Source organism: Hesperophylax consimilis, chromosome 29, assembly GCF_061612785.1.
Source record: "Hesperophylax consimilis isolate HC1 chromosome 29, BYU_Hcon_1.0, whole genome shotgun sequence".
NCBI classification, from domain to species: domain Eukaryota; kingdom Metazoa; phylum Arthropoda; class Insecta; order Trichoptera; family Limnephilidae; genus Hesperophylax; species Hesperophylax consimilis.
The window spans coordinates 8,526,362-8,550,098 of record NC_142864.1 but is presented as its reverse complement, the minus strand read 5'-3'; the positions used below and the strand labels follow the sequence as shown (position 1 = coordinate 8,550,098).

General features: G+C 35.2%; 1 protein-coding gene across 1 annotated transcript in view; it reads left to right on the top strand.

Annotated features, from left to right (window-relative positions):
• LOC149409851 (facilitated trehalose transporter Tret1-2 homolog) overlaps nucleotides 1-16,937 on the top strand; it is a 59,422-nt gene extending 42,485 nt beyond the window's left edge. Inside the window, exons 3-4 of the mRNA XM_089649042.1 lie at nucleotides 7,789-7,924; nucleotides 14,786-16,937. Coding sequence (XP_089505168.1) covers nucleotides 7,789-7,924; nucleotides 14,786-16,083 — 1,434 coding nt within the window. The 3' untranslated portion in view covers nucleotides 16,084-16,937. The remainder of the gene's footprint in view (nucleotides 1-7,788; nucleotides 7,925-14,785) is intronic.
• The last annotated feature ends 6,800 nt before the right edge of the window (nucleotides 16,938-23,737 follow it).

Sequence of the window (23,737 nt, the reverse complement as noted above, 5' to 3'; positions counted from 1 at the left end):
CCACCCCGGATATGTTGATCCACTACCCAAGCTGGCATACATATGTAAATCCCTACAGATCAACTTGTGTCATCGAGATTTTGCTGTAAGCCACGCCCATTTTTCGGTCGCATATACATTTTACACGATTTATTTTGTTGATCTATATATTTCTGACAAACTTGACCGCTTGCATGTGTTGTAACTTGTAACCGCCAATTTCGCGCGCGTTGTGGTACTTTTTAGATTCCGTTAGAACATCCATATTCTATGAAAATGACTCTGTACTTAAAGAGGATAGACTGCCTCACGCGTATTTATATTGAAATGGAACTTTCAAAAACGTCAAATCCATGCTTAAAAAATCTTTTGAACTTGATTAAACAAAAATGTAACTTTAATGCATCATTTACTACGTTTCGTGACTTAGCAGGGGTGCCCGGGTTCATGGGGTGAGATTTGTCTAAGTCATTTTATAAGAGAAATTTTGAACATTGATTGAATAAAATTTTATTTTATGTATCTTTTACCATCTCTCCTGACGTAAGTTTCTTGTAATGATTAAGTTGAAACAAAGCGTAATATCCATAAAATGTGCCTATTAAAATTGCGGTGATTAGATTGGTGAGAATTAAATTTTTCAAATTTTAAATTGAAATTGCTGAAAAATTTATTCCAATTTGTTTTTTACTAAACATGGCTAAAGTCATTTCAAGCACCGATTCCAACCAACGATGTTTTAGTATATGTTCGTCAATCAACAGGAGCCATAATGTCTGTACATCAGAGCCCTCGAGAATTATTACAATTATGTGTACCGCCGCCCCGGGAGCCATTTATTAGATAACCAATACACCTACCATTAGTCACCGCCAACGATTTAGCGAGATAGTTGTTTATTTTTTGTATTTTTTTACATCGTCTCCACACAGGAGGCCCTAAGGAAAATCGTAACCCTTAAGGCCTATGTCATATTTGTGAATGCTGTGTTGGGGGTATTTTGAAAGAAAGGAAGGTCAGTGAGTTCTGGGAAGGAAATAGGTATGGATGGGTGGGTAGTATTCTGGGGGTCAGTGTGTTCGAGTGATAAACATAAGATTCCAACTCTCCTACTGCGTTGCAAGGCGATGCGTTGAAAGAGGATTAATCGATCCGGCCCACCACGCATTTGGTAGGCAAGCGCATCTGCCGCCAAGAACCGAACAAACCTCACTCCATAAACTCGGGCACTCCTGATAAGTCACCAAACATATCAAACAACTTGAGGTGGCTTTCGACTAGCAATCCGAAGGTCGCGGGTTCAAACAAATTTTATTAAAATTAATTTGCACTATTTTACAATTAGTGTTTGGTTATATCTGAATAGCCAGGTACTCTCCCACCTTCCTCCTCGTCATCTCCTTTGAGGTCTCCTTTGAGGATGCCATAGTCTCACTGGCTCCAGACGGAAGTTTTTGTAAGTCTCCATATTCAAATTCAGCGGTATGATTTTTTTATGTGACACCTCTCACTAGAGCGCCCCTGTCTTTACACGTTAAATACATAGAAACTATGTCGCCAACCGGTTGGGCAGCGTTATGAGGCGGGTTAAGGTAGGGGCTGTAGGAATGAATTTATTAATGCGGGTCTTAAAAGGCCCGGATTATATTGATAGCTCGTTCCACATGCGAGCCGACTTACGATAAAACGAGTCGGAGAAACGACCCGTTCATATATGTATAGATAACATCAACTTAACTGTGAACGTGTATTCCGCTCGGTCCGTCGAGTATCAAGCACGTGCACGGTGAACCGGGGATCAATGCTGCTAGCTCCTTTTAACAGGCTCTAATAAAATATCTGTAGAATAGACACAGCATACGCACATTTCGTCATACATGATTTTATCGCACATATGCCTCAGGGATCTCATTTCTACAGTATTCTGTCTACTTTCAGCCTTCTTCTGCCAATTCCATGCCTCATTTCCATATATTAGGGTAGGTACCAGCACTCCATTGTGGACTGCTAGCTTCGCTTCTTTGGACAGTTTTTAGTTAGCTCCAACCGCGTCCAATCATCCACTAATTACCCATTATAACCAAGAACCCGGCCTCCCCTACTAAGTCACGAAGCGTAATCAGGAGAGATGGTAAAAGATACAAGTTCAAAATTTCCTACATAACATTATTCCTTTTGCCGCCATTTTGGATTTTTATGGTCGAAAGGTATCCCTCAACCAGTTTCTTTCGATCCGGCCCGCCACGCAGTAGATGGGCAAACGCATCCGCCGCCAGGACTTAGACAAACCTCACCCTATGAACCCGTGTACCCCTGCTAAGTTATGATTTTTTTATGGATTTGTTTTTGCGAAATTTTCGTTTCAATCTACATACGCATACATTTCTTATAAACAATTCAAGAAACACACGTCATTTTGATTTGAAACGGTACCATCTCACAGTCATTTCATGCGATATTCGACTCTAGAGACTAATACTTTGAGTTCAATATCACAAAAGATTACGGAATCACATAAAACCTTGTGATGAACAGTCCACCGATTGCCCCCTTGATTGGTTCATTTAGTAAAACCATATATAGGGACACAGATCAACTTTGTCTAATAACTTCTTACCTGGATCAACATACTACGGGAATAGATCAATATATATGAGATCAACAAAATCTTTTGAACTTGATTAAACAAAAATGTAACTTAAATGCATCATTTACTACGTTTCGTGACTTAGCAGGGGTGCCCGGGTTCATGGGTGAGATTTGTCTAAGTCATTTTATAAAAGAAATTTTGAACATTGATTGAATAAAATTTTATTTTAATGTATCTTTTACCATCTCTCCCGACGTAAGTTTCTTGTAATGATTAAGTTGAAACAAAGCGTAATATCCATAATATGTGCCTATTAAAATTGCGGTGATTAGATTGGTGAGAATTTAATTTTTCAAATTTTAAATTGAAATTGCTGAAAAATTTATTCCAATTTGTTTTTTACTAAACATGGCTAAAGTCATTTAAAGCACCGATTCCAACCAACGATGTTTTAGTATATGTTCGTCAATCAACAGGAGCCATAATGTCTGTACATCAGAGCCCTCGAGAATTATTACAATTATGTGTACCCCCGCCCCGGGAGCCAATATATTAGATAACCAATACACCTACCATTAGTCACCGCCAACGTTTTAGCGAGATAGTTGTTTATTTTTTGTATTTTTTTACATCGTCTCCACACAGGAGGCCCTAAGGAAAATCGTAACCCTCAAGGCCTATGTCATCTTTGTGAATGCTGTGTTGGGGGTATTTTGAAAGAAAGGAAGGTCAGTGAGTTCTGGGAAGGAAATAGGTATGGATGGGTGGGTAGTATTCTGGGGGTCAGTGTGTTCGAGTGATAAACATAAGATTCCAACTCTCCTACTGCGTTGCAAGGCGATGCGTTGAAAGAGGATTAATCGATCCGGCCCACCACGCATTTGGTAGGCAAGCGCATCTGCCGCCAAGAACCGAACAAACCTCACCCCATAAACCCGGGCACTCCTGCTAAGTCACCAAACATATCAAACTACTTGAGGTGGCTCTCGACTAGCAATCCGTAGGTCGCGGGTCCAAATAAATTTTATTAAAATTAATTTGCACTATTTTACAATTAGTGTTTGGTTATATCTGAATAGCCAGGTACTCTCCCACCTTCCTCCTCGTCATCTCCTTTGAGGTCTCCTTTGAGGATGCCATAGTCTCACTGGCTCCAGACGGAAGTTTTTTTAAGTCTCCATATTCAAATTCGGCGGTATGATTTTTTTATGTGACACCTCTCACTAGAGCGCCCCTGTCTTTACACGTTAAATACATAGAAACTATGTCGCCAACCGGTTGGGCAGCGTTATGAGGCGGGTTAAGGTAGGGGCTGTAGGAATGAATTTATTAATGCGGGTCTTAAAGAGGCCCGGATTATATTGATAGCTCGTTCCACATGCGAGCCGACTTACGATAAAACGAGTCGGAGAAACGACCCGTTCATATATGTATAGATAACATCAACTTAACTGTGAACGTGTATTCCGCTCGGTCCGTCGAGTATCAAGCACGTGCTCGGTGCACCGGGGATCAATGCTGCTAGCTCCTTTTAACAGGCTCTAATAAAATATCTGTAGAATAGACACAGCATACGCACATTTTGTCATACATGATTTTACCGTACATATGCCTCAGGGATCTCATTTCTACAGTATTCAGTCTTCTTTCAGCCTTCTTCTGCCAGTTCCATGCCTCACTTCCGTATATTAGGGTAGGTACCAGCACTCCATTGTGGACTGCTAGCTTCGCTTCTTTGGACAGTTTTTAGTTAGCTCCAACCGCGTCCAATCATCCATTAATTACCCATTATAACCAAGAACCCGGCCTCCCCTACTAAGTCACGAAGCGTAATCAGGAGAGATGGTAAAAGATACAGGTTCAAAATTTCCTACATAACATTATTCCTTTTGCCGCCATTTTGGATTTTTATGGTCGAAAGGTATCCCTCAACCAGTTTCTTTCGATCCGGCCCGCCACGCAGTAGATGGGCAAACGCATCCGCCGCCAGGACTTAGACAAACCTCCCCCTATGAACCCGTGTACCCCTGCTAAGTTATGATTTTTTTATGGATTTATACCTAGGTACATTTCTTATAAAAAATTCAAGAAACACACGTCATTTTGATTTGAAACGGTACCATCTCACAGTCATTTCATGCGATATTCGACTCTAGAGACTAATACTTTGAGTTCAATATCACAAAAGATTACGGAATCACATAAAACCTTGTGATGAACAGTCCACCGATTGCCCCCTTGATTGGTTCATTTAGTAAAACCATATATAGGGACACAGATCAACTTTGTCTAATAACTTCTTACCTGGATCAACATTCAACATACTACGGGAATAGATCAATATATATGAGATCAACAAAATCTTTTGAACTTGATTAAACAAAAATGTAACTTTAATGCATCATTTACTACGTTTCGTGACTTAGCAGGGGTGCCCGGGTTCATGGGGTGAGATTTGTCTTAGTCATTTTATAAGAGAAATTTTGAACATTGATTGAATAAAATTTTATTTTAATGTATCTTTTACCATTTCTCCCGACGTAAGTTTCTTGTAATGATTAAGTTGAAACAAAGCGAAGTAATGATTAAGTTGAAACAAAGAAACGGCCTAGATGAAAGCGACACTCAGAACCGAAGAAGATATAACCTGAGAACGAGAAGAGCCGACCCCAACAGCCTACCTAGGCAATGAGTTGGGATAGTGCTAGGAAGAAGAAGAAGAAGAAAGCGTAATATCCATAATATGTGACTATTAAAATTGCGGCGATTAGATTGGTGAGAATTAAATTTTTCAAATTTTAAATTATGATTGCTAAAAAATTTATTCTAATTTGTTTATTACTAAACATGGCTAAAGTCATTTCAAGCTACGATTCCAACCAACGATATTTTAGTATATGATCGTCAATCAACAGGAGCCATAATCTCTGTACATCAGAGCCCTCGAGAACTATTACAATTATGTGTACCGCCGCCCCGGGAACCATTTATTAGATAACCAACACCGCTACCATAGGTCACCGCCAACGTTTAGCGAGATTGTTGTTTATTTCTTATATTTTTTACATCATATCCACACAGGAGGTCCTGAGGAAAATCGTAACCCTCAGGGCCTATGTCATCTTTGTGAATGCTGTGCTTGGGGAATTTTGAAGGAAAGGAAGGAGAGTGAGTTCTGGGAAGTAAATAGGTTTGATGGGTGGGTAGTAATCTGGGGTTCAGTGTGTTCGAGTGATATACATAAGAATCTAACTCTCCTACTGCGTTGCAAGGCGATGCGTTGAAAGAGGACTAATCGATCCGGCCCACCACGCAGTTATTAGGCAGGCGCATCCGCCGCCAAGCCCCTCACATACCTCACCCCATAAACTCGGGCACTCCTGATAAGTCACCAAACATATCAAACAACTTGGGGAGACCTATGGCAGAAGTGTGGGTTATCAAATAAATGGTTCCCGGGGCGGCGGTACACATACCCTCCTCCCAAATTGTGATAAACTTCTACTTTCAAATGTAAAACATAATTTAAAACGTACCTAAATGACGGCCTCCGTTATCGAGGGGTAAGGCTATCGACTAGCAATCCGAAGGTCGCGGGATCAAATAAATTTTACTAAAATAAATTTGTATTATTTTACAATTAGTGTTTGGCAACTAGATCTGAATAGCCAGGTACTCTCCCAACTTTCTCCCCGTCATCTCCTTCGAGGTTCACAATATCTTCAGTCTCACAACAACCCCAATTGGGGATGCCATAGTCTCACTGGCTCCAGACGGTAGCAGTTGGGACTCTGGTGCGATATTCATTTTTTTTTATAATGAAAATAGAAATATTGGTTCAGTATTATAATCAGATAATGATTAATACATCAGTGAATAACATTCATTTAACATGACCACCCAACGAGAGGCTGATTTGTTTCACAGTTTATGGATGACATGTGCAGTGCTATACTAATAGACAGTTTTTAGTTAGCTCCAACCGCGTCCAATCATCCATTAATTACCCATTATAACCAAGAACCCGGCCTCCCCTACTAAGTCACGAAGCGTAATCAGGAGAGATGGTAAAAGATACAGGTTAAAAATTTCCTACATAACATTATTCCTTTTGCCGCCATTTTGGATTTTTATGGTCGAAAGGTATCCCTCAACCAGTTTATTTCGATCCGGCCCGCCACGCAGTAGATGGGAAAACGCATCCGCCGCCAGGACCTAGACAAACCTCACCCTATGAACCCGTGTACCCCTGCTAAGTTATGATTTTTTTATGGATTTGTTTTTGCGAAATTTTCGTTTCGATCTAAATACGCATACATTTCTTATAAACAATTCAAGCAACACACGTCATTTTGATTTGAAACGGTACCATTTCACAGTCATTTCATGCGATATTCGACTCTAGAGACTAATACTTTGAGTTCAATATCACAAAAGATTACGGAATCACATAAAACCTTGTGATGAACAGTCCACCGATTGCCCCTTGATTGGTTCATTTAGTAAAACCATATATAGGGACACAGATCAACTTTGTCTAATAACTTCTTACCTGGATCAACATACTACGGGAATAGATCAATATATATGAGATCAACATAAGTATGCCAATTTGGGTAGATCAACATACTACGGGAAAAGATCAATATATATGAGATCAACATAAGTATGCCAATTTGGGTAGATCAACATAAATTATGCATCCGATTTCCATACAAATTTTGAAAATTTTACTAACAGTATATCAAATGGTTTTTCTGGCAAACTGGCAACAGTGATAATTATTGTACCACTGTTGTCAATTCATTCAGATGTATTCCATAATAGCCAAGTTATATGGTGTTAAAGGTGGATCAACTTAGTCTAACAACTTCTTACTGGATCAACATAATACGGGAAGAGGACAATATATATATATATATATATATGATGCGTGTATTGTGTATTACGTATGTATTTGCGATATAAAATGTTAGAATATATTGTTGAATGTTTATCTTGCCTGGTATTTGTGGTGTTTTTGTCAAAAGCTTGTGTAAACCGTCGGAGGTTTTTTGTACGCCTGTCTAACGGTCTATTAATGATAGGTTATGTTTGTTGAAATTAGTTTTTTTTTCATTGAAATGGAGCTGCATTCCCCAAATTGAGGCTGCGTAAGTGAAGATGTACCTGATGAAGGCTTTGTGGATGAATTAATGATGGTGTTTATGTTGTAACAGGCCCTCGCTGCTTCCGGTTCCATCATAGCGACCCTCTCAGCTGGTATGACCTCGGGGTACTCCGCAACGCTTCTGCCGCAGCTTGGCATGCCTGACAGCCCCATACCTCTGACGGTGGAGACCTCTTCTTGGATAGGTAAGCTATCACTAAGTTCCGTAGGACAAGTAGTTGTAATGACTATTGTTGTGTTCCCACAAACAGTTCTCCAACTCGTCGTGGAAGGAGATTATAAATAAATGGTTCTTTGTGATAAATCAGGGATTTATTAATACTTCGCGTATTACAATGGTGACTCGATAGTCGACCTAACTAGAAGCTGGCTAATTGAGAGCTGAGAACAGTAAGTTTGTCTGGGAGCATTCTCACTGGCCCTGGCGACTACTGGCCACTGGCTGCCATCTTGCGGACTTCCACGCAAGCTCTATGCACTGCCCTCTATGAGTGCACATGTGAAGCTCTTACTTCCCAACAACTAATGAGCTATTTACACGATGTTTTTTTTCACACTGATCCACATATGGAAACTATATCGGGACCCATATGAAAAATATCTTTTTACATCATATTTTTTTCATACTTACGTTTTCATACAGATAGTTGCCATTAGTAAAGATAATAATTAATCGTCTAATCGAACTTTCTAGGTCAAATCGAACCGTTTACTATGATCGCTCTTTTAGTGTAACAGGCCCGCTCATCTCGAATAGACTTCCCTCAGCTCTTACTAATCTCCAGAATTTGGCTGAATTTAAACGGGCTTTAAAAACAAGATTATTTCATAAATCTTAACTTCTTTTCAATATTTTATAAAAAGCCATTTTCTAAAATTTCCTGTAATTGTTTGGTTTCGGCTGCCTCCTTATTGTACCTTTTTAAAATGTCTGCTCAGAAAATTCTCATTTCTGAGCACAAACTGCCTTCTGTTTTATATTATGTTTTAGTTTTAATATTCTTGTTTTGCCCTGTCCTGCTGTTATTGTTATTCTAAGTTTTTTCATCACTTTATATAAACATTGTATTTAGTGTTATAATATTAGATCTGTATTAGGTAAGGCACACTGTAGGAATAATTTTAATAACATGACCACTAATACTGAATAACCGTTTTTAAGTTATAGTTAAGCGCACTTGAAGTGAAATGACACTAAACTGCGCTTTATAAATCCCATGTTATTATTATTATTATAGACTTCGGGAAATTTGAAAAAAAAATTGAGAGCATTGTGGCCCGGCATATTAGTTGATTTTAAGCTTGGCTTGGTTGGAACATGATCCGTGTATAGGTCGTAAGTCTAGATATCAGCAATATTAGACTATAGTCTATGATTTTAATAGAGGAATGTGTTTCTTTTTTCAACGTTAAACCAAATCAATGTCTGTGTAGTGGTATATCCATGCTCTATACTGTCATCTGGATATCAAGAGATTTCAAATCGTCAAATGTTTCAGGCGGGTTAAATTTACGAGTTAATAAAGCCCATTCTTCATACGCGAGGTTACTAATTTTAAATGGTATTTGTTTTGCCGGAGTCAACGCACTATTTATGAAATTATGACGAACAAACCGCTGAAAACACTGTCCTGACGTTGAAAAATCCCTTTTACAATACCCTCATCAGACTATTTTTCTATTATAGATTGATTATCAATTAAGGCGAATCTTAATGCCAAATCACTATTTTGATTAATCTTTATAACGAATTAGTGTACGTTATGAATTCCAAAAAAATATGATTTAGATAAATTAAAGATTTTCCTATCGTTTCGCTTGAGTAGAATACAAATAAAAAAATAAATTTCTCAGTAAAAATATAAATGTAAACTACTAAAAAATATTTTTTTTCAATAGAAATGTATGAACGCATAACAGAAACAACTTTAAAAAATACAGTATTATAGCTAAGATTATCTGTTACAGTTTCACTTGATTAACTTTTTTGCTTTATTATAAAATTACTTACAAAATAAATAAAAACCAGTTTTGTGCTTGAAATCGAACGTTTCTAGACTCCGTTTGTCAAGCGATTTTAATGCCTATTACCTACAATATAAGGTATAGCAAGAATACTCATTTTTGGCTTGTAGCTTCATGAACATCAACATTCCTCATCGCTCTATGAATATAATAGTCCATACTGATAAAATTAGGTAATTTAAGAAAATTTCGTTGAGATACGTAATTACTCAGGCAAACGTCATATTTGTAATTTGTTACTGCTAGCGCCTCGGCGTCTGAAAAGGGAACTATTCTGCGGCTTACCAAGTTCGATTTTGTCCATTTAAATTTGAGCAAGGAATGCCGCACATAGCGAGGATGCGGACCAACTGATATACCGGGCATACAAGAGGCGCTGAGATGCTTTCTCGCAACCTTTTTGGTCACGTCTTCTATATTCACGTAGACCAAAACATATGTTCATGCATACCAGAAAACATATATTCATACTGAACCAAAAACATATGTTCAGCAAGACCATAAAAACATATATTCATGCAGACCAAAAAACATATCTTCAAGCAGAACAAAAACATATATTCATGCAGACCAAGAAACATATCTTCATGCAGAACAAAAAAACATATGTTCATTTACTTCAAAAAACATGATAATTAAAACAAAAAACATATGTTCATGCCAAAAAAACATATGTTCATGTCGACCAAAAATAATTTCATGTGTACCAAAACACATATGTTCATGTGGACCTAAAAACATTTATTCGTGACGATAAAAAAAACGTATATTAATGTGGATCAAAAAACATATGTTCATGTGTACCATGTAATGGTCTAAGTAGTTGCCTTTGAGTCGGAGAGTGGCTGGTTCGATTCCTAAACAAGTATGAATAAACCGAATCATTAATTTCATAATTCGATTAGTGTAAATTCCTTAAACCAACATAACGCAAGCCTTTAGTTTTTAAATGCATTCGGAAACATCCTTAATGTAATAATCTAGTACTGTACTTATTAAATGGCGTAGTTTTGGGCTTGCTACAATCGTAAAATTAACACCAACCTTGATATTTATTTTAAATTACGAGTACGTGAATACTAAATTCATGGCTATATCATCGACTTTATTTTTATTTCAGTGTTAATTCATAATTGTTATAAATTGTAAATGCGTATTAATTATAGTCCTTCAACCTTTACAAACTGTTGAAATTTTTTTAAATGAAAAACAAATGTTTATAAGACAAGGTTTTATGCATGGCATAAAGCAGTGCTCCGCAACCTTTTCTCACCTACGACACACCAAATTTCTTCCTAGAATTCCGCGGCACACCAAAAGCTAAAATATATAGATGTGAAATTGATACACAAATTTTACAATAATTTCTTGTTTTTTATTTGAAAAGTATACATATATACATATAACTTTAACATATTTATTTTTACGCAATCTTAATAATTATTATAAAATAATAATAAATCAATGAGCGATTAATTGTTAAATTAACCTGCGCTTGTTTCAATGAACACAAAAGTTTTATATTCGGCTCGATTTTTGACAACGCAATCCGAAGTTCTTGGTCAAGACCTTTTAAACATGACCACTTATCATTTTTAATTAATACAAGCATTGAAAAACTTTGCTCTCATAAATATGTCGTTGAAAATGGAAGTAGTGTTAAGAATGCTTTGACGGAAATGTGAGGATATTCTTTTTTAACGTAAATCCAGAAAACATCTAATTGATCTTGGTAGAGGTGAAGTTTTAATGTCATGTCATTATTTGAATCTGTAAATTCCACTCGAATTTGCAGAGGCAGTGCTTCCGTAGAATATATTGCATTGGTTGCATAAGGATATCGAATCCAATCGTATTGTTCCATATTAATGGAATAAAAATATTGATCAAATTTCTGCTGAAGCATACTTAAATGTTGTTGGGCCAGATCCACAGTTAATTGTTTGTTTTCAATTTTACTGTGGTTGATCCTTTGGTACATTTCCAAACATCCTTTTTGCAACTCTTTCTGCCAAAGTTCGTTATTAATTTCATTCAAATGCTCGAATATATCAGCCATGTATGCAAGTTTGGCTATCCAGTAATTATCATCGAGGTGCTGATATAGTTTGGGCATATTTTGATTAAAAAGAAACTCACATACCTCGTGACGAAGCTCAAACAATCTAGCCAAAACTTTGCCTCGGGATAGCCAACGAATTTCAGTATAAAACAATAAGGATTCATATTCGGCTCTCATTTCTGCACAGAGTATACCAAAGTTTTGCGAGTTTAGGGCACTTGATTTAATTATGTTTACGATTTTAATGCATTCATTCATCGTGTTCAAAAGTTCCTCATTCAGTAAATTTTTGACCATCAATGCTTCTCGATGTATGCAGCAGTGTGTAAATTGTAACGTTGGATTTTTTTGTTTACACAAGAGACAAAACCCTTTTTACCGCTGTTTGCCGCAGCGCCATCCGTGCAAACAGCAATGCAATTGCTCCATTTAATATTAAATATTTTGAAGAAATCATCGGTTACTTGAAAAAATTCTTCACCGGTAGTTCGCTCTGGAACCTCCTTACAAAATAAATAAAGTTCGTCAGCGAAAAGTACAATAGCTATAAACTGTTTTTTTATTTATTTTTAATATCGGTTGTTTCGTTGATCTTAAGTGCAAATTTTTCAGCCAATAACAGTTTTCTAATTAGTGTTTCTAATATATTGTGAATACGTCTTTTAACAGTATCTGCAGACAGTGAAAAATAGAAAAATATTATGAAAAATATTTTGTCATTGTGTATTAAATACGTAATGATATATTGTAAAATGTGAAATACATTGAATTTGACCGCGGCACACCTGTGTCCGACTCACGGCACACCAGTGTGCCACGGCACACCGGTTGCGGAGCACTGGCATAAAGGATAACAAATAATTATAAGCAATAATTAGTCGCCTGAAATTTATTTTATTTATTTTATATACATAAATTGCAAACAATACAAAACAAAATGAACCTTTGTCTGTCCAACTGGGAAGGATTCCCGTTTCAGGACAGCCAAATTGTGTATTTAGTACATAATATTCTTACAATGGAATGGCGATGCTGTCAAAACAAATTTTGAGAACATTGTTGATTGCATTCGAAGTGACAGGATGGTTTCTTTATCCTTAAAAGAATCGCAAAGATGTAATTTATTACCAGGGTCAATTTGGATAACATTAGTAATTGCATTCAGAACAGATTAATGGTTTCTTTCGTGACATCACAAGTCTGAGATTCTTTCCACGGCATTTTGGAGAACATTTACAATTGTATACCTAGTTAGAATTTCCACATTTATAAATCAGTATAAGACAAATGAATCCTATAGTACTTTTTTTAGAATTTCTTAGGTGATCGAAATTACACATTACTAGACAAGAATATATGCCGTATGACATATGAATTTCCAAATATAAATACAAATTGAAAATATCTCCCGAGTAAAATAAATGACGCCAACGGGAATTGAACCCACACCTTCTGATGTCCGGTCAGGTGCTCTGGACCACTGAGCTTTGTCGGCTTATTTCCAACCCGACAAATAATTCAATATGTACTAGTATATATTGAATTTTAATAAGCAGTAATTGTTGATTAAGGTACTACTACATATTGAAATATTTGGCGTTTTATAAGCCGACATAGCTGAAGAAGGCACGGGTTCAATTACCGTCGTTATAATTATTTATTGAAGTCTATTTAATTTTAGTAAATTTATATTCCTGGCGTTACCCGAGATGCTAATCTAAAGCACTGAAATAAAATAGAATATTAATATTTAATCATTGAAGACAATATTAGCGACTCAGTGTATCGATTCTCCAATCCAGACCGCTTACAATCGCTGTCGAAAGTACATATATTGGTCGAAATTCTTATTCTTGAGTCTCGTCGAAGGTACATAATACTAATAACATACGCCAAACATCAAAAGTCGTTCCACTCGAACAACGTGTGGGTCGAACCACTCGTTGTTCGAGTGGAATGACTTCGTCGAGAATCGAAGTCCACGACCGCAGAGTATATATATATTATAGATATTGTTAGAGGGATTGTGGAGCATTGCTTAACCACTGAGCTCATTCGACCCAAATAAATCATAAATCCCACTTCGGTCACATTCAACTACTGTATTTTATTTATATAGAAGATAAACAGATAGATTACTTGAAACTGAAGAAAAAAATTCTAATGGTTTGTTTTCTTTAAAATTTGAAAGAAAAATAAGTTAAATAATAATAATAAAAACCACTCTGAAACACGGTTATTTAAAAATCCATTGCTCAAAATTTTCTTTTGCATATTATTTTGTCTAAGTATAACATGCACACTTGAATTGAAATGACACTAAACTGCGCTATATAAATGCTACGTTATTATTATTATTATAGGCTTTCGAATAGACAGTCGAAATTCACGAACTTCCGAAAAAAATTTACATATAAAATGAATAGATTTTAAAATAGCAGTTATGTTTTTGTTTGAATGACTTTGAATTATGTAAACAACATATGTACAATCTCTTGTTTTTTTAATTTAACTTGCCCTTGGAGAAGTTATGCTAATATTTAATTAACATTCGAAAAGTAAAACACAAAATAAGTTACTTTTATCAGTTTGCTTTAAAACAGTATTATTTATACCACAAAAATGTGGGCGGATTTTATGAATATTTTACAAAAAAAACGTCAGTGACTTTGAAACATCGAAATGCAATCGACTAACCAAGTCCTTGGGTTTACTGCAAAACTATTTCCGTAAAAAACAGCAAAATGACATCTACGTTTTTACTCCAAATATGCCCAGGAATCGCTGGTTAAAATCCTTCCTCGTATATTAGGTACTATCAATGCAGATACAGCATATTTTGACCTTTTAAAATTGCATATAATCTGAAATATCGCTATTTGGGTAGTTTCACAGGCCACATTAGTCAAATTATTAATTCTTTTACAGTACATATTTTTTCATTAAATATTTTTTCCAGCTTCCATGGCCGCCCTCCCCATGTTCTCCGGCTGCATCATCTCAGGACTCATCATGGAGCCTTGTGGAAGACGTCTCACCCACCAGCTCCTCGCGGTACCCTTCGTCATCGGCTGGGTCCTCATTGCAACAGCCCCTAGCCTACCACAACTCCTGGTAGGAAGATTCCTCACTGGACTATGCGTGGGGCTCCTCGGACCAGTAGGATCCATCTACATTGGCGAAATCTCCGATCCGAAATACAGAGGCTTCTTACTTGCTGGGATATCGCTCGCCATATCTTCTGGATTGTTACTCGTTCATATCATTGGCACATTTTGTCATTGGCAGCTCACTGCGGCTATAAGTTCTGCTATTCCATTTGTAAGCTATCTGATCATGAGTTTTGTTCCTGAGAGTCCTTCTTGGTTGGCGTCTAAAGGCAAAACAGAAAAGGCTATTAAGTCGTTTAAATGGTTGAGGGGGTCTGACATTAAATCCATGGAAGAACTAGATGCTATGCTTAAGAAACAAGCGGAAGCAGCATTACAAATGCAAACAAGACTACCGGTAAAGTTTTTCAGCATGCAAAAATTGAAAAATTTAAAAGAAACGTTTAAACGACCAGAGTTTATCAAGCCTCTTTTGATTATGATTGCTTTCTTCTTCACGCTACAGTTTTCTGGAGTCAACGCTATTGCTTTTTACTCTGTTTCAATCATGAAGTCAACGCTTGGAGATGGATTCAATGAGTATGCAGCCATGTTGATCATTGATGTTGTAAGGCTCGTTGTATCAATGATTGCTTGCATCCTTTTAAGAACTGTTGGGAGACGTCCACTTGCAATCACAAGCGGTGCTTTTACAGTAATTTCTCTTATTGGACTAGCTACATTCAGATACGTAACGGCCAACAGTTATACTGAATATGCCAACATCTCTTGGGTACCTTTGATGTTTTTGATTGGGTATATCGTTGCTACAACTGCAGGTATAACTCCGTTGCCTTGGGTGATGACTGGGGAAGTCTTCCCTGTTGACTTGCGAGGAATTGGCTCGGGTATTTGCACCTGCATGTGCTTTGTCGCTTTCTTCATCGTGGTCAAACTGGCTCCTGCCATGTTCACCGGACTTGGCGTAGAAGGAACGTTCCTGAGTTACGGAGTGGTAGCTCTTCTGGGAACTATCACAATGTACTTCTTCCTCCCGGAGACCAGGGGCAGAACGCTTCAAGAGATTGAAGAAGCTTTCATATCGAAAAAGGCCAAACCAAAAAGCGAGAATGGACCAAATGGAGAACAACAAAAAACATCTGCTTAGATAAATTGGTTTTAATTATAATGTTTGTTGTTTAAGTCAAAAGGTGATAAGTGCAAAAATTATATTTCTGTGATGTGTACATAAATGATTGGTAAATATTGCCATTTGTCAACATTGTGAGGCGGGTTAAGGTAGGCATGTAGGAAGGAATTCGTAGCTCGTTCCTCACGCATGCAGTTTTACACAAAAACGAGCCAAAGAAATGACTCGCTCTCATGCAGCCGGCATTAACTGTGGACGTGTTTGGTTGGTTTGTTATTATAATTGTATAAAACGAAAGAATATAAAACTTAATTAAATCATTACTTTTATAATGAGCATTCTGCTGATGCGCTCATAATCTGATTTTACAATAAGTTTATAACAGTCATTCAGTTGTTTTAAATTTCAAAATAATTTAATCCTTCTTTTCTCGAAATAAGAATCCAATCAATCCATTGGTTTATATTAGAAGTAGCGATAGACATGTTGTGGAAGTTTATTCCATGCTTCCATCACTCTCTTTGCAAAGAAGTGTTTCCTAGGATTGGATGTGTTTTATCTGTCTTTATTTATGCAGACTTTGGTTGTTGGGAACTCTTTAAATTAGTAAAAGGTTCTTAGTATAATTGCTTTATTTACGTTACAATAAAAGGTCTGGTTAAACTACACTGTTCGTTACCCGAGGGTAGGTAATTCTCTGCGCCCCAGGAGCTTGCTCTCTGATAATATAATCTCGCAAGTACCTGTTATGACTACCGCCATCTATCGATTAACACTCAACCTAATTGCCATACATCACAGGATGCAAAAGGTATTTTGTTAATTTTGTTTAGTGTCCACGGAGATTAATATTTTATTGATGGTGAATGTAGAATGACGTACTTATTACAAACATACAATTTGTGCACTTATCATTTTTTGATCAAAGACCATATGAGTATGTTATATTACATTTTGTATTACTACTATTTAAGTTATTTTAAAGTAATTAAAGGAAAGATTAAAGTCTTCCCTTTAAGGTTACAGTGCAACTGTGATTAAAATTGTCCTATTGGCAAACAATCATCAATTATTGAATCATGTATTCTCATTTTCAAACAACTCTTACCAAATACTTATGTAGGAATTAATTGACATTAATTTAGGTTAATTTTGCTCATCTTAAAAAATAAAATTATTGTTCTGAGTACATATTTGATTTGTTCGTTGCATGCAGAAGTATTAATGTAATTTTCATTGACTTTGTTCCATGAACAAAGTTCCACATTTTGCAAACGAATTTATTTTATTAAGATGACGAAATGAGGTTTGAACACTGAGCCCAAAAGAGCGAGGAGAACAAACCAAGGCACCTCGCATTGTAATATCACCATTTAGTGAGCGGAAATCAAACCCGCTTACGAGTTAATGGTTCTTTTTACAAATGGCGCGCAAATTATTGAGAGCGTTGGAGGTCAATTTGAGGTAAAAAAAGGGAACTAATTTTTTCGCTTCGTGTCTCATCTAAATATAATGCATCAATGTTATTAGTATTTAAAAAATATATTATCATTAAAGTAATATAGTTTAAATTTTATAAATTAAACAAGTTTTACTTATATAGGTACATAATTTTTTATTATTGTTTTTAATATGAATATTGCATAAAAGTCCCAACTGCTCCCAACCATCGGGAACCTGTGAGACTACGGCATTCCCAATCGGTGGCTGAAGGTAATGGGAAGGGGAATAAAATGGAGAAGAGGGAGGTGTGGAAATACCTGGCTATTCAGATCTTGTCATCAAACATGGCTAAAGCCATTTTAAGCAATGTTTTAATTCAGAATTATGGTCTGACACCAGGGCGATACTGAGAGTATCTTCCGCATTGGAACGTGCCGTAAATATATAATTTTTAAATAAATTTAATTAAATAAAAAGTATAATATTATTATAAAAATAAAATTTACTTGCGCACGCCAGTATTTGAACCTGCAACCTTCGAATTGCCAGCCTTCCCTCCACCCCATATTTTTCCCTATGAAAGATAAAAAGCTTAAAAAACTAATTTACCTATTTTTTTGTATTTTTTACGAATTTACAATTTTTTCTACTTTTTTTATGTTCCTCATTTTTTTAATTTATCAATTTTTTTTAAGTGTTTCGCAATAAATATTAATTTATGCGCATCGCTATGTTACGTTGAGCATGTTAGAATATTTTTGTACTAGTAGAATAACTTATATTTATTTAAGTATAGTAGCCTCAGACAGAGGTCGTAGAGAGGTCATCGATGAAAAATCTTAATTTTCTCACGTTTTGCATGAAAACAAAAAAGACAGAATATATATTATAATTATGACGTAACTTACGACCTACTCTCTGGGACTACTAGGTAAATTCCTGTCTAAAATTCGGTATTATCATTATTAAGGCGATGCACTACGTAGTAATTTAAAATCATGTGTTTTTGGTTTGAAAATTTGGTCGCCTAGAAATGTTTCAGATGCTTTAAATAAATACTGCGAGTAGAATACATCCTGGCCTTTGAAATGATCGAGGATTTTTTAGATAAGTCTTTTTATAAGCCCAGAAAAAAATAATGTATAAGGCCTATGAAAACTGCCTTAAAGTTCAAAATCTCTTACTTACGAACCCATTTTCTGTTATGATTTTATTGTATAATGTGGCAAATTAAGTTATTTATAAAATGATCGAAAAAAAAAATTATCCTGAACATCGACAAAATAAAATAAAAGCTTTTTGGCCACGTATTTTTCTTGCATAAATCAAAAAAGGCGGATGGTGTTAAGCGTGAATTTAAACCTTATCGCCATCTACGTAAGGGTTGTTGTTGATAGCGGCTCAAATTAAAATATTACACGACGTAGTGCATCGCCTTAAAAGCGATGATAACCTAACATGTTAACCTTAACCTAGCTTTCCCCTCCAGCGTTTTAAGGTCAAATATGACCGGTTTTTCATATTTTATAAAAGTATTTTTATTTATTTTTTTCTATCATGCGGAAATATGTAATTTTTTAAAGTTAGAAAGATAAATAATAATTCTTTCCAGTTTGCCTCAACTGGAATCCATTAATAAAATCCTAAAAAATAGCCAAAATGAATAATTCATAATTCGCGAAGTTTTCGTAAAATTCGGTTTAACATTAAAAATTGTTTATTGTTATCAAGTTTAATTTGTAGAACTCCATTTTAATTTTATTTTTTTATATATTCAATAATATTGTTTGATAATGCCTTCAGAGGGTGAAACAGCTGTCACGCGTAATAATAATTACACAGCAGAACTTGTTTAAAAATAAACTTTTTTTATAAACCCAATAACAATATTATTGAATATATAAAAAAATTAAAATTGTTTCTTATTTTTTATTATATGAACGAGATAAAAGTGAAGTTACAGTTTATATAAAAATTCTCCAAAGTAAAAGAATGTGTTTTTGAAGTATAGATTTCTCTCAATTTTTCTATGATTGGAGTAAAAAATTAGAAAAAATTGTGGTGTCCGTTTTTGGCAACATTTTTCACATTTAATATGATAATTTTATTTAGTTTCTAAAACAGTATTTGTTTTATGGAAAATTAAAAAAATAAGATATAAGGCATTTGAAATACACAGAAAACATTGCAAACTGAAATGTGATGAATATATTGAGTTATTCGGTCACCGTTGACGTATGTAGAAATATATAATATTCTAGGCCAAAAATGCATAAATGAATTAATAATCTAATTATAGACCTGTGATGTAGAATTAGTTGATAACAATGTATTTTAGCTAGAAGTGTTGATCATTATTGTATGTTTATCTTTGTAGACCAATATTACGTATAAAATGTATTTTCTTAATAAATATACACACTGCGATTTCTGTTTAACTTTCACCTGACACCTTATTAGTATTTCTAAATATTAGCAATGCCAAAGGTGTACTCAAGTACCCGATTATCTTAAAAACAGTGGTGTCCGATGATTTTTCCTGAAAGAGCAACCGAGCCGATTCCCGTTTGGATGAGGCCAACATTTATTGCTTATGCTGTAATGTCATCAAAAGAGAAATGCGTATTTGTCCGCGTGTATGCATGATTGCCATTAAAAGTAAGATATAATGCATTGTCATTTACAACGAGTTTATCTGTCGAGTTTCAACTCGATCGGATGTCGGGAAGTGGGTTAATTTCCGCTTCCAAGATGTATACAGATTTAAAATAAATTTTATGCCTCCTCGATCAGAGAGAAACTAGCAAGGATTTACTTGGATTTACCAGGATCACAAGATTGTTAGGAGGTGAATAATCAAAATTATTTAATTTAATTTTATTAAAAATCACGAGATAATAATTTAATCATAAATTTTAATTTCAATAATGTACTGAAAATATAAGAATCATAGCGCAGACCGCAGAACCGTGAACAATCACGGGATATTATAATTTGAAAAACGCCATTTAAAAAATAATTTTCTATTAAGATATCTATTAAATTAAATTAGGTTACTTTATCGCCTGTGTGCATTCTTCACACATTTGATTTCAATTTTTTAAATGACACTAAAAGAAAAATTAATTCATTGAACGTGAATAATTTCATGCGGGAAGAAATTTCACTTCACGACCCACAGCCAAAATTTGTTCGGTTTTTGAGTTTTGTGTTTTTGTTTGGTCGAACAAATTACGTGTCGCCACCCGGAGTGCAGAAGTCGTAAGAGTATACAGAATTTATACGCGTGAATATTAGAGCCTCGTCCCACAGGTCGATAAAGAATCGACCAAAACCGAGTGCCGAGAGCCCACCGATCCATATATTTGTATCGGTGCCTGCAAACAGTGCGAACGGGTCGGGGGACGAGAGAAATCGATGTGATGCGACTTATATTAATATGTCAAATTACGTGTTACAATAAAATTGTACCCTTAAAGCATCCGTGAGTCAAGTTGGCGATTATGAGATAATGACATTGAGCATAAAGGCTGTAAATGCGAAAACAGAAATCTGCAATACCGACAGAGATCATGCAACATGCATCGCGCAATATTGCTCGCGTCTTTACAGCACTAGATTTTTGTCGTTTCCTTACAGACCCGTGGGACGAATGCCTTTATTCCGTACAAAATTACATAAATGTTATGAAATAATTTTTACTCTTTCAACTTCTGTGCTCCTGATACCGAGACGGTTATTTAGGTTTGTCCTTAGAAAATAATTATTTGATTTACTGATAAACCGCGCGTCAGAAAGAATATTCGTAATTTGAAATGTGATTTTCAAAACGTTGTTGAAAATTGCCTGAAGCAAAACTGATAATTAGGTATGTAGCAATTTCAGATTTTTGTAAGGACAATGAGTACGACAACGTTGAAATTTCGTTACATAAATTAACCTGAATTGTGAATTAATTTATAATAAATATATTCTAAGAATGATCAAAAGAAAACATATTTTATTTAGATAACTTTCTTGACCGTTTTTAGACTTGGGTTATGTTATTTTCTATTAACTTTCTCATATTTGCCTGACTACGACACTAAAATAAACATATTCGAAGACTGAAAATCAATGAAAATTGGCAAATCTTAAATTAATTCTTCGTATAAACTTAATGAACTAAATGCAGACAAAAGTTAGGTTAGATTGGTTTTCTATTTTCTCCTGCTAAAGACGGATTGCTTCACGAATATTCAAATGTAATAAACATTGGAATAAATAGCTGAAGTACCTACCCACTAAAGTATCTGTAAATTCCAGGAAATTAAAAACGTCCTGTACAAAAAAATACTCAAAATGCGTCAGGAGAGTCGCAAATAAAGAAACACAATCAGACTAAATTAATTTTAAACACTTTAATTTCTTTATTACCAAAAATATACGATATGTTTTTGTTTTGTGGAAAAAATTATGTCTCGCTACCCGGAGCGCAGAAGTTGAAACAGTAAAATACTAATAAATTCAATTTAATTTATAGAATCAATTCTGTCCAAAATGATAAAAATACTATGAATTAATCATTACTCTCTTAACTTCTGTGCTCCTGATACCGAGACGGTTATTTGGGTTCGTCCTCAATTTGCATAGCGTAGAAAAATTAGTTTTTATTAAACGACTTCAGAAATACCAGAATCACAGAAATATCATTAGGTTTCTTGTTGTTATAATTGTCATATTATTTCTCACTAGCTACGGCGTTGCTCAACTTTTCTCTACATTCAATAAATTTTTTCGTCACATACATATCTACTCTTCTATTATTCTGACTCTTGACATGGCTCGACTCATGTATCTGATTAACTTGATCGTGCCATGTCTTCCTCGGGCGTCCCCGACTTCTGCCACCCTTCGAATACGCGTGTTTTTATATACCTATGTCAATAAAGATGTCACCTACTTTAAACAGCACTACGTAAAGGCAAAACACGCTATTGGTTCTCTATATGCACAGACTGACTGAGCCATGACAAAGCGTGGCGGGGTACAGCTAGGAAATAAATAAATAGATATGTAATGCGTAGGTCATTTTTGCGTACGCTTAGCGGAGATAAATTCATGATTAGTAAGGAAAAATGAGATAACTCTAGGCATTAGGCTTTCACCAGACATTTATTTCAGTTTATCATAGTCACATGCCGACTCTGCCTAAATTAATTCATATCTAATACCTTCGGTTTCACGGTGAACTAGGGCTTACGAATTTCAATAAGAATGTGGCATTGTGAAAGTACAAATGATATTAACCTCTGGACCAAATTCACAAAAGAAAAACATAGAATCAATATATTACACCAAAACATTAGATCGATCAATAAAAATTTTGATGAATTTTTTATATACCTCCAACAGCTTGAAAATAATTTTGATGTCATTGTACTGACAGAATGCTGGTTGAATGACAACTACATACCAAAAACAATCAAAAACTATAATACACACCATACAAAAATACACAAAAACCAAAATGATGGTATAGTTATATACGTCAGTGATAAAAATAACACAACCATTCAAGAAATAAACATAATCGACTCCAACTGCATACAAATTACATATAGAAAAGAAACATGTATCCTAGCTATGTACAGATCTCCATCCAAAAACAACATCACAAATTTCTTAACTGATCTTAACAATACATTAAATGATCTCAACAAATACAAAAATATCATCATCATAGGAGATCTTAATATAAACATTCTACAAAACGGACACCCACAAAACATAGAATACCTAGCAATACTAGCACAACACGGACTGGAGCCAATAATAAAGGTCCCAACACGGGTCACACAAAACACTAAAAGCTGTATAGACCATATAATGATCAAGACAAAACTAAAAACCAAAACAGTAGTACTTGAAAGCACAATCACTGATCACTACATGAATATGATAGCAATAGACACCGAAAACACTACTTCGAAACAACATAAAATATTTACAAAAAAAATAATTGACTACTCAAACTTAAAAGAAAAACTCCAAAAAATAAACTGGAATACATTATACCAAATAGATAATGTCGAGGAAGCCTGGAATACATTTACAAATACGCTAACGCAAGAAATAAATAATTACACTACAATAAAACATATAAAACTTACACACAAAGCAAAAAAAATTAAACTATGGATAACACAAGGAATATTAAACTGTATTCGTAAACGAGACAAAATTCACA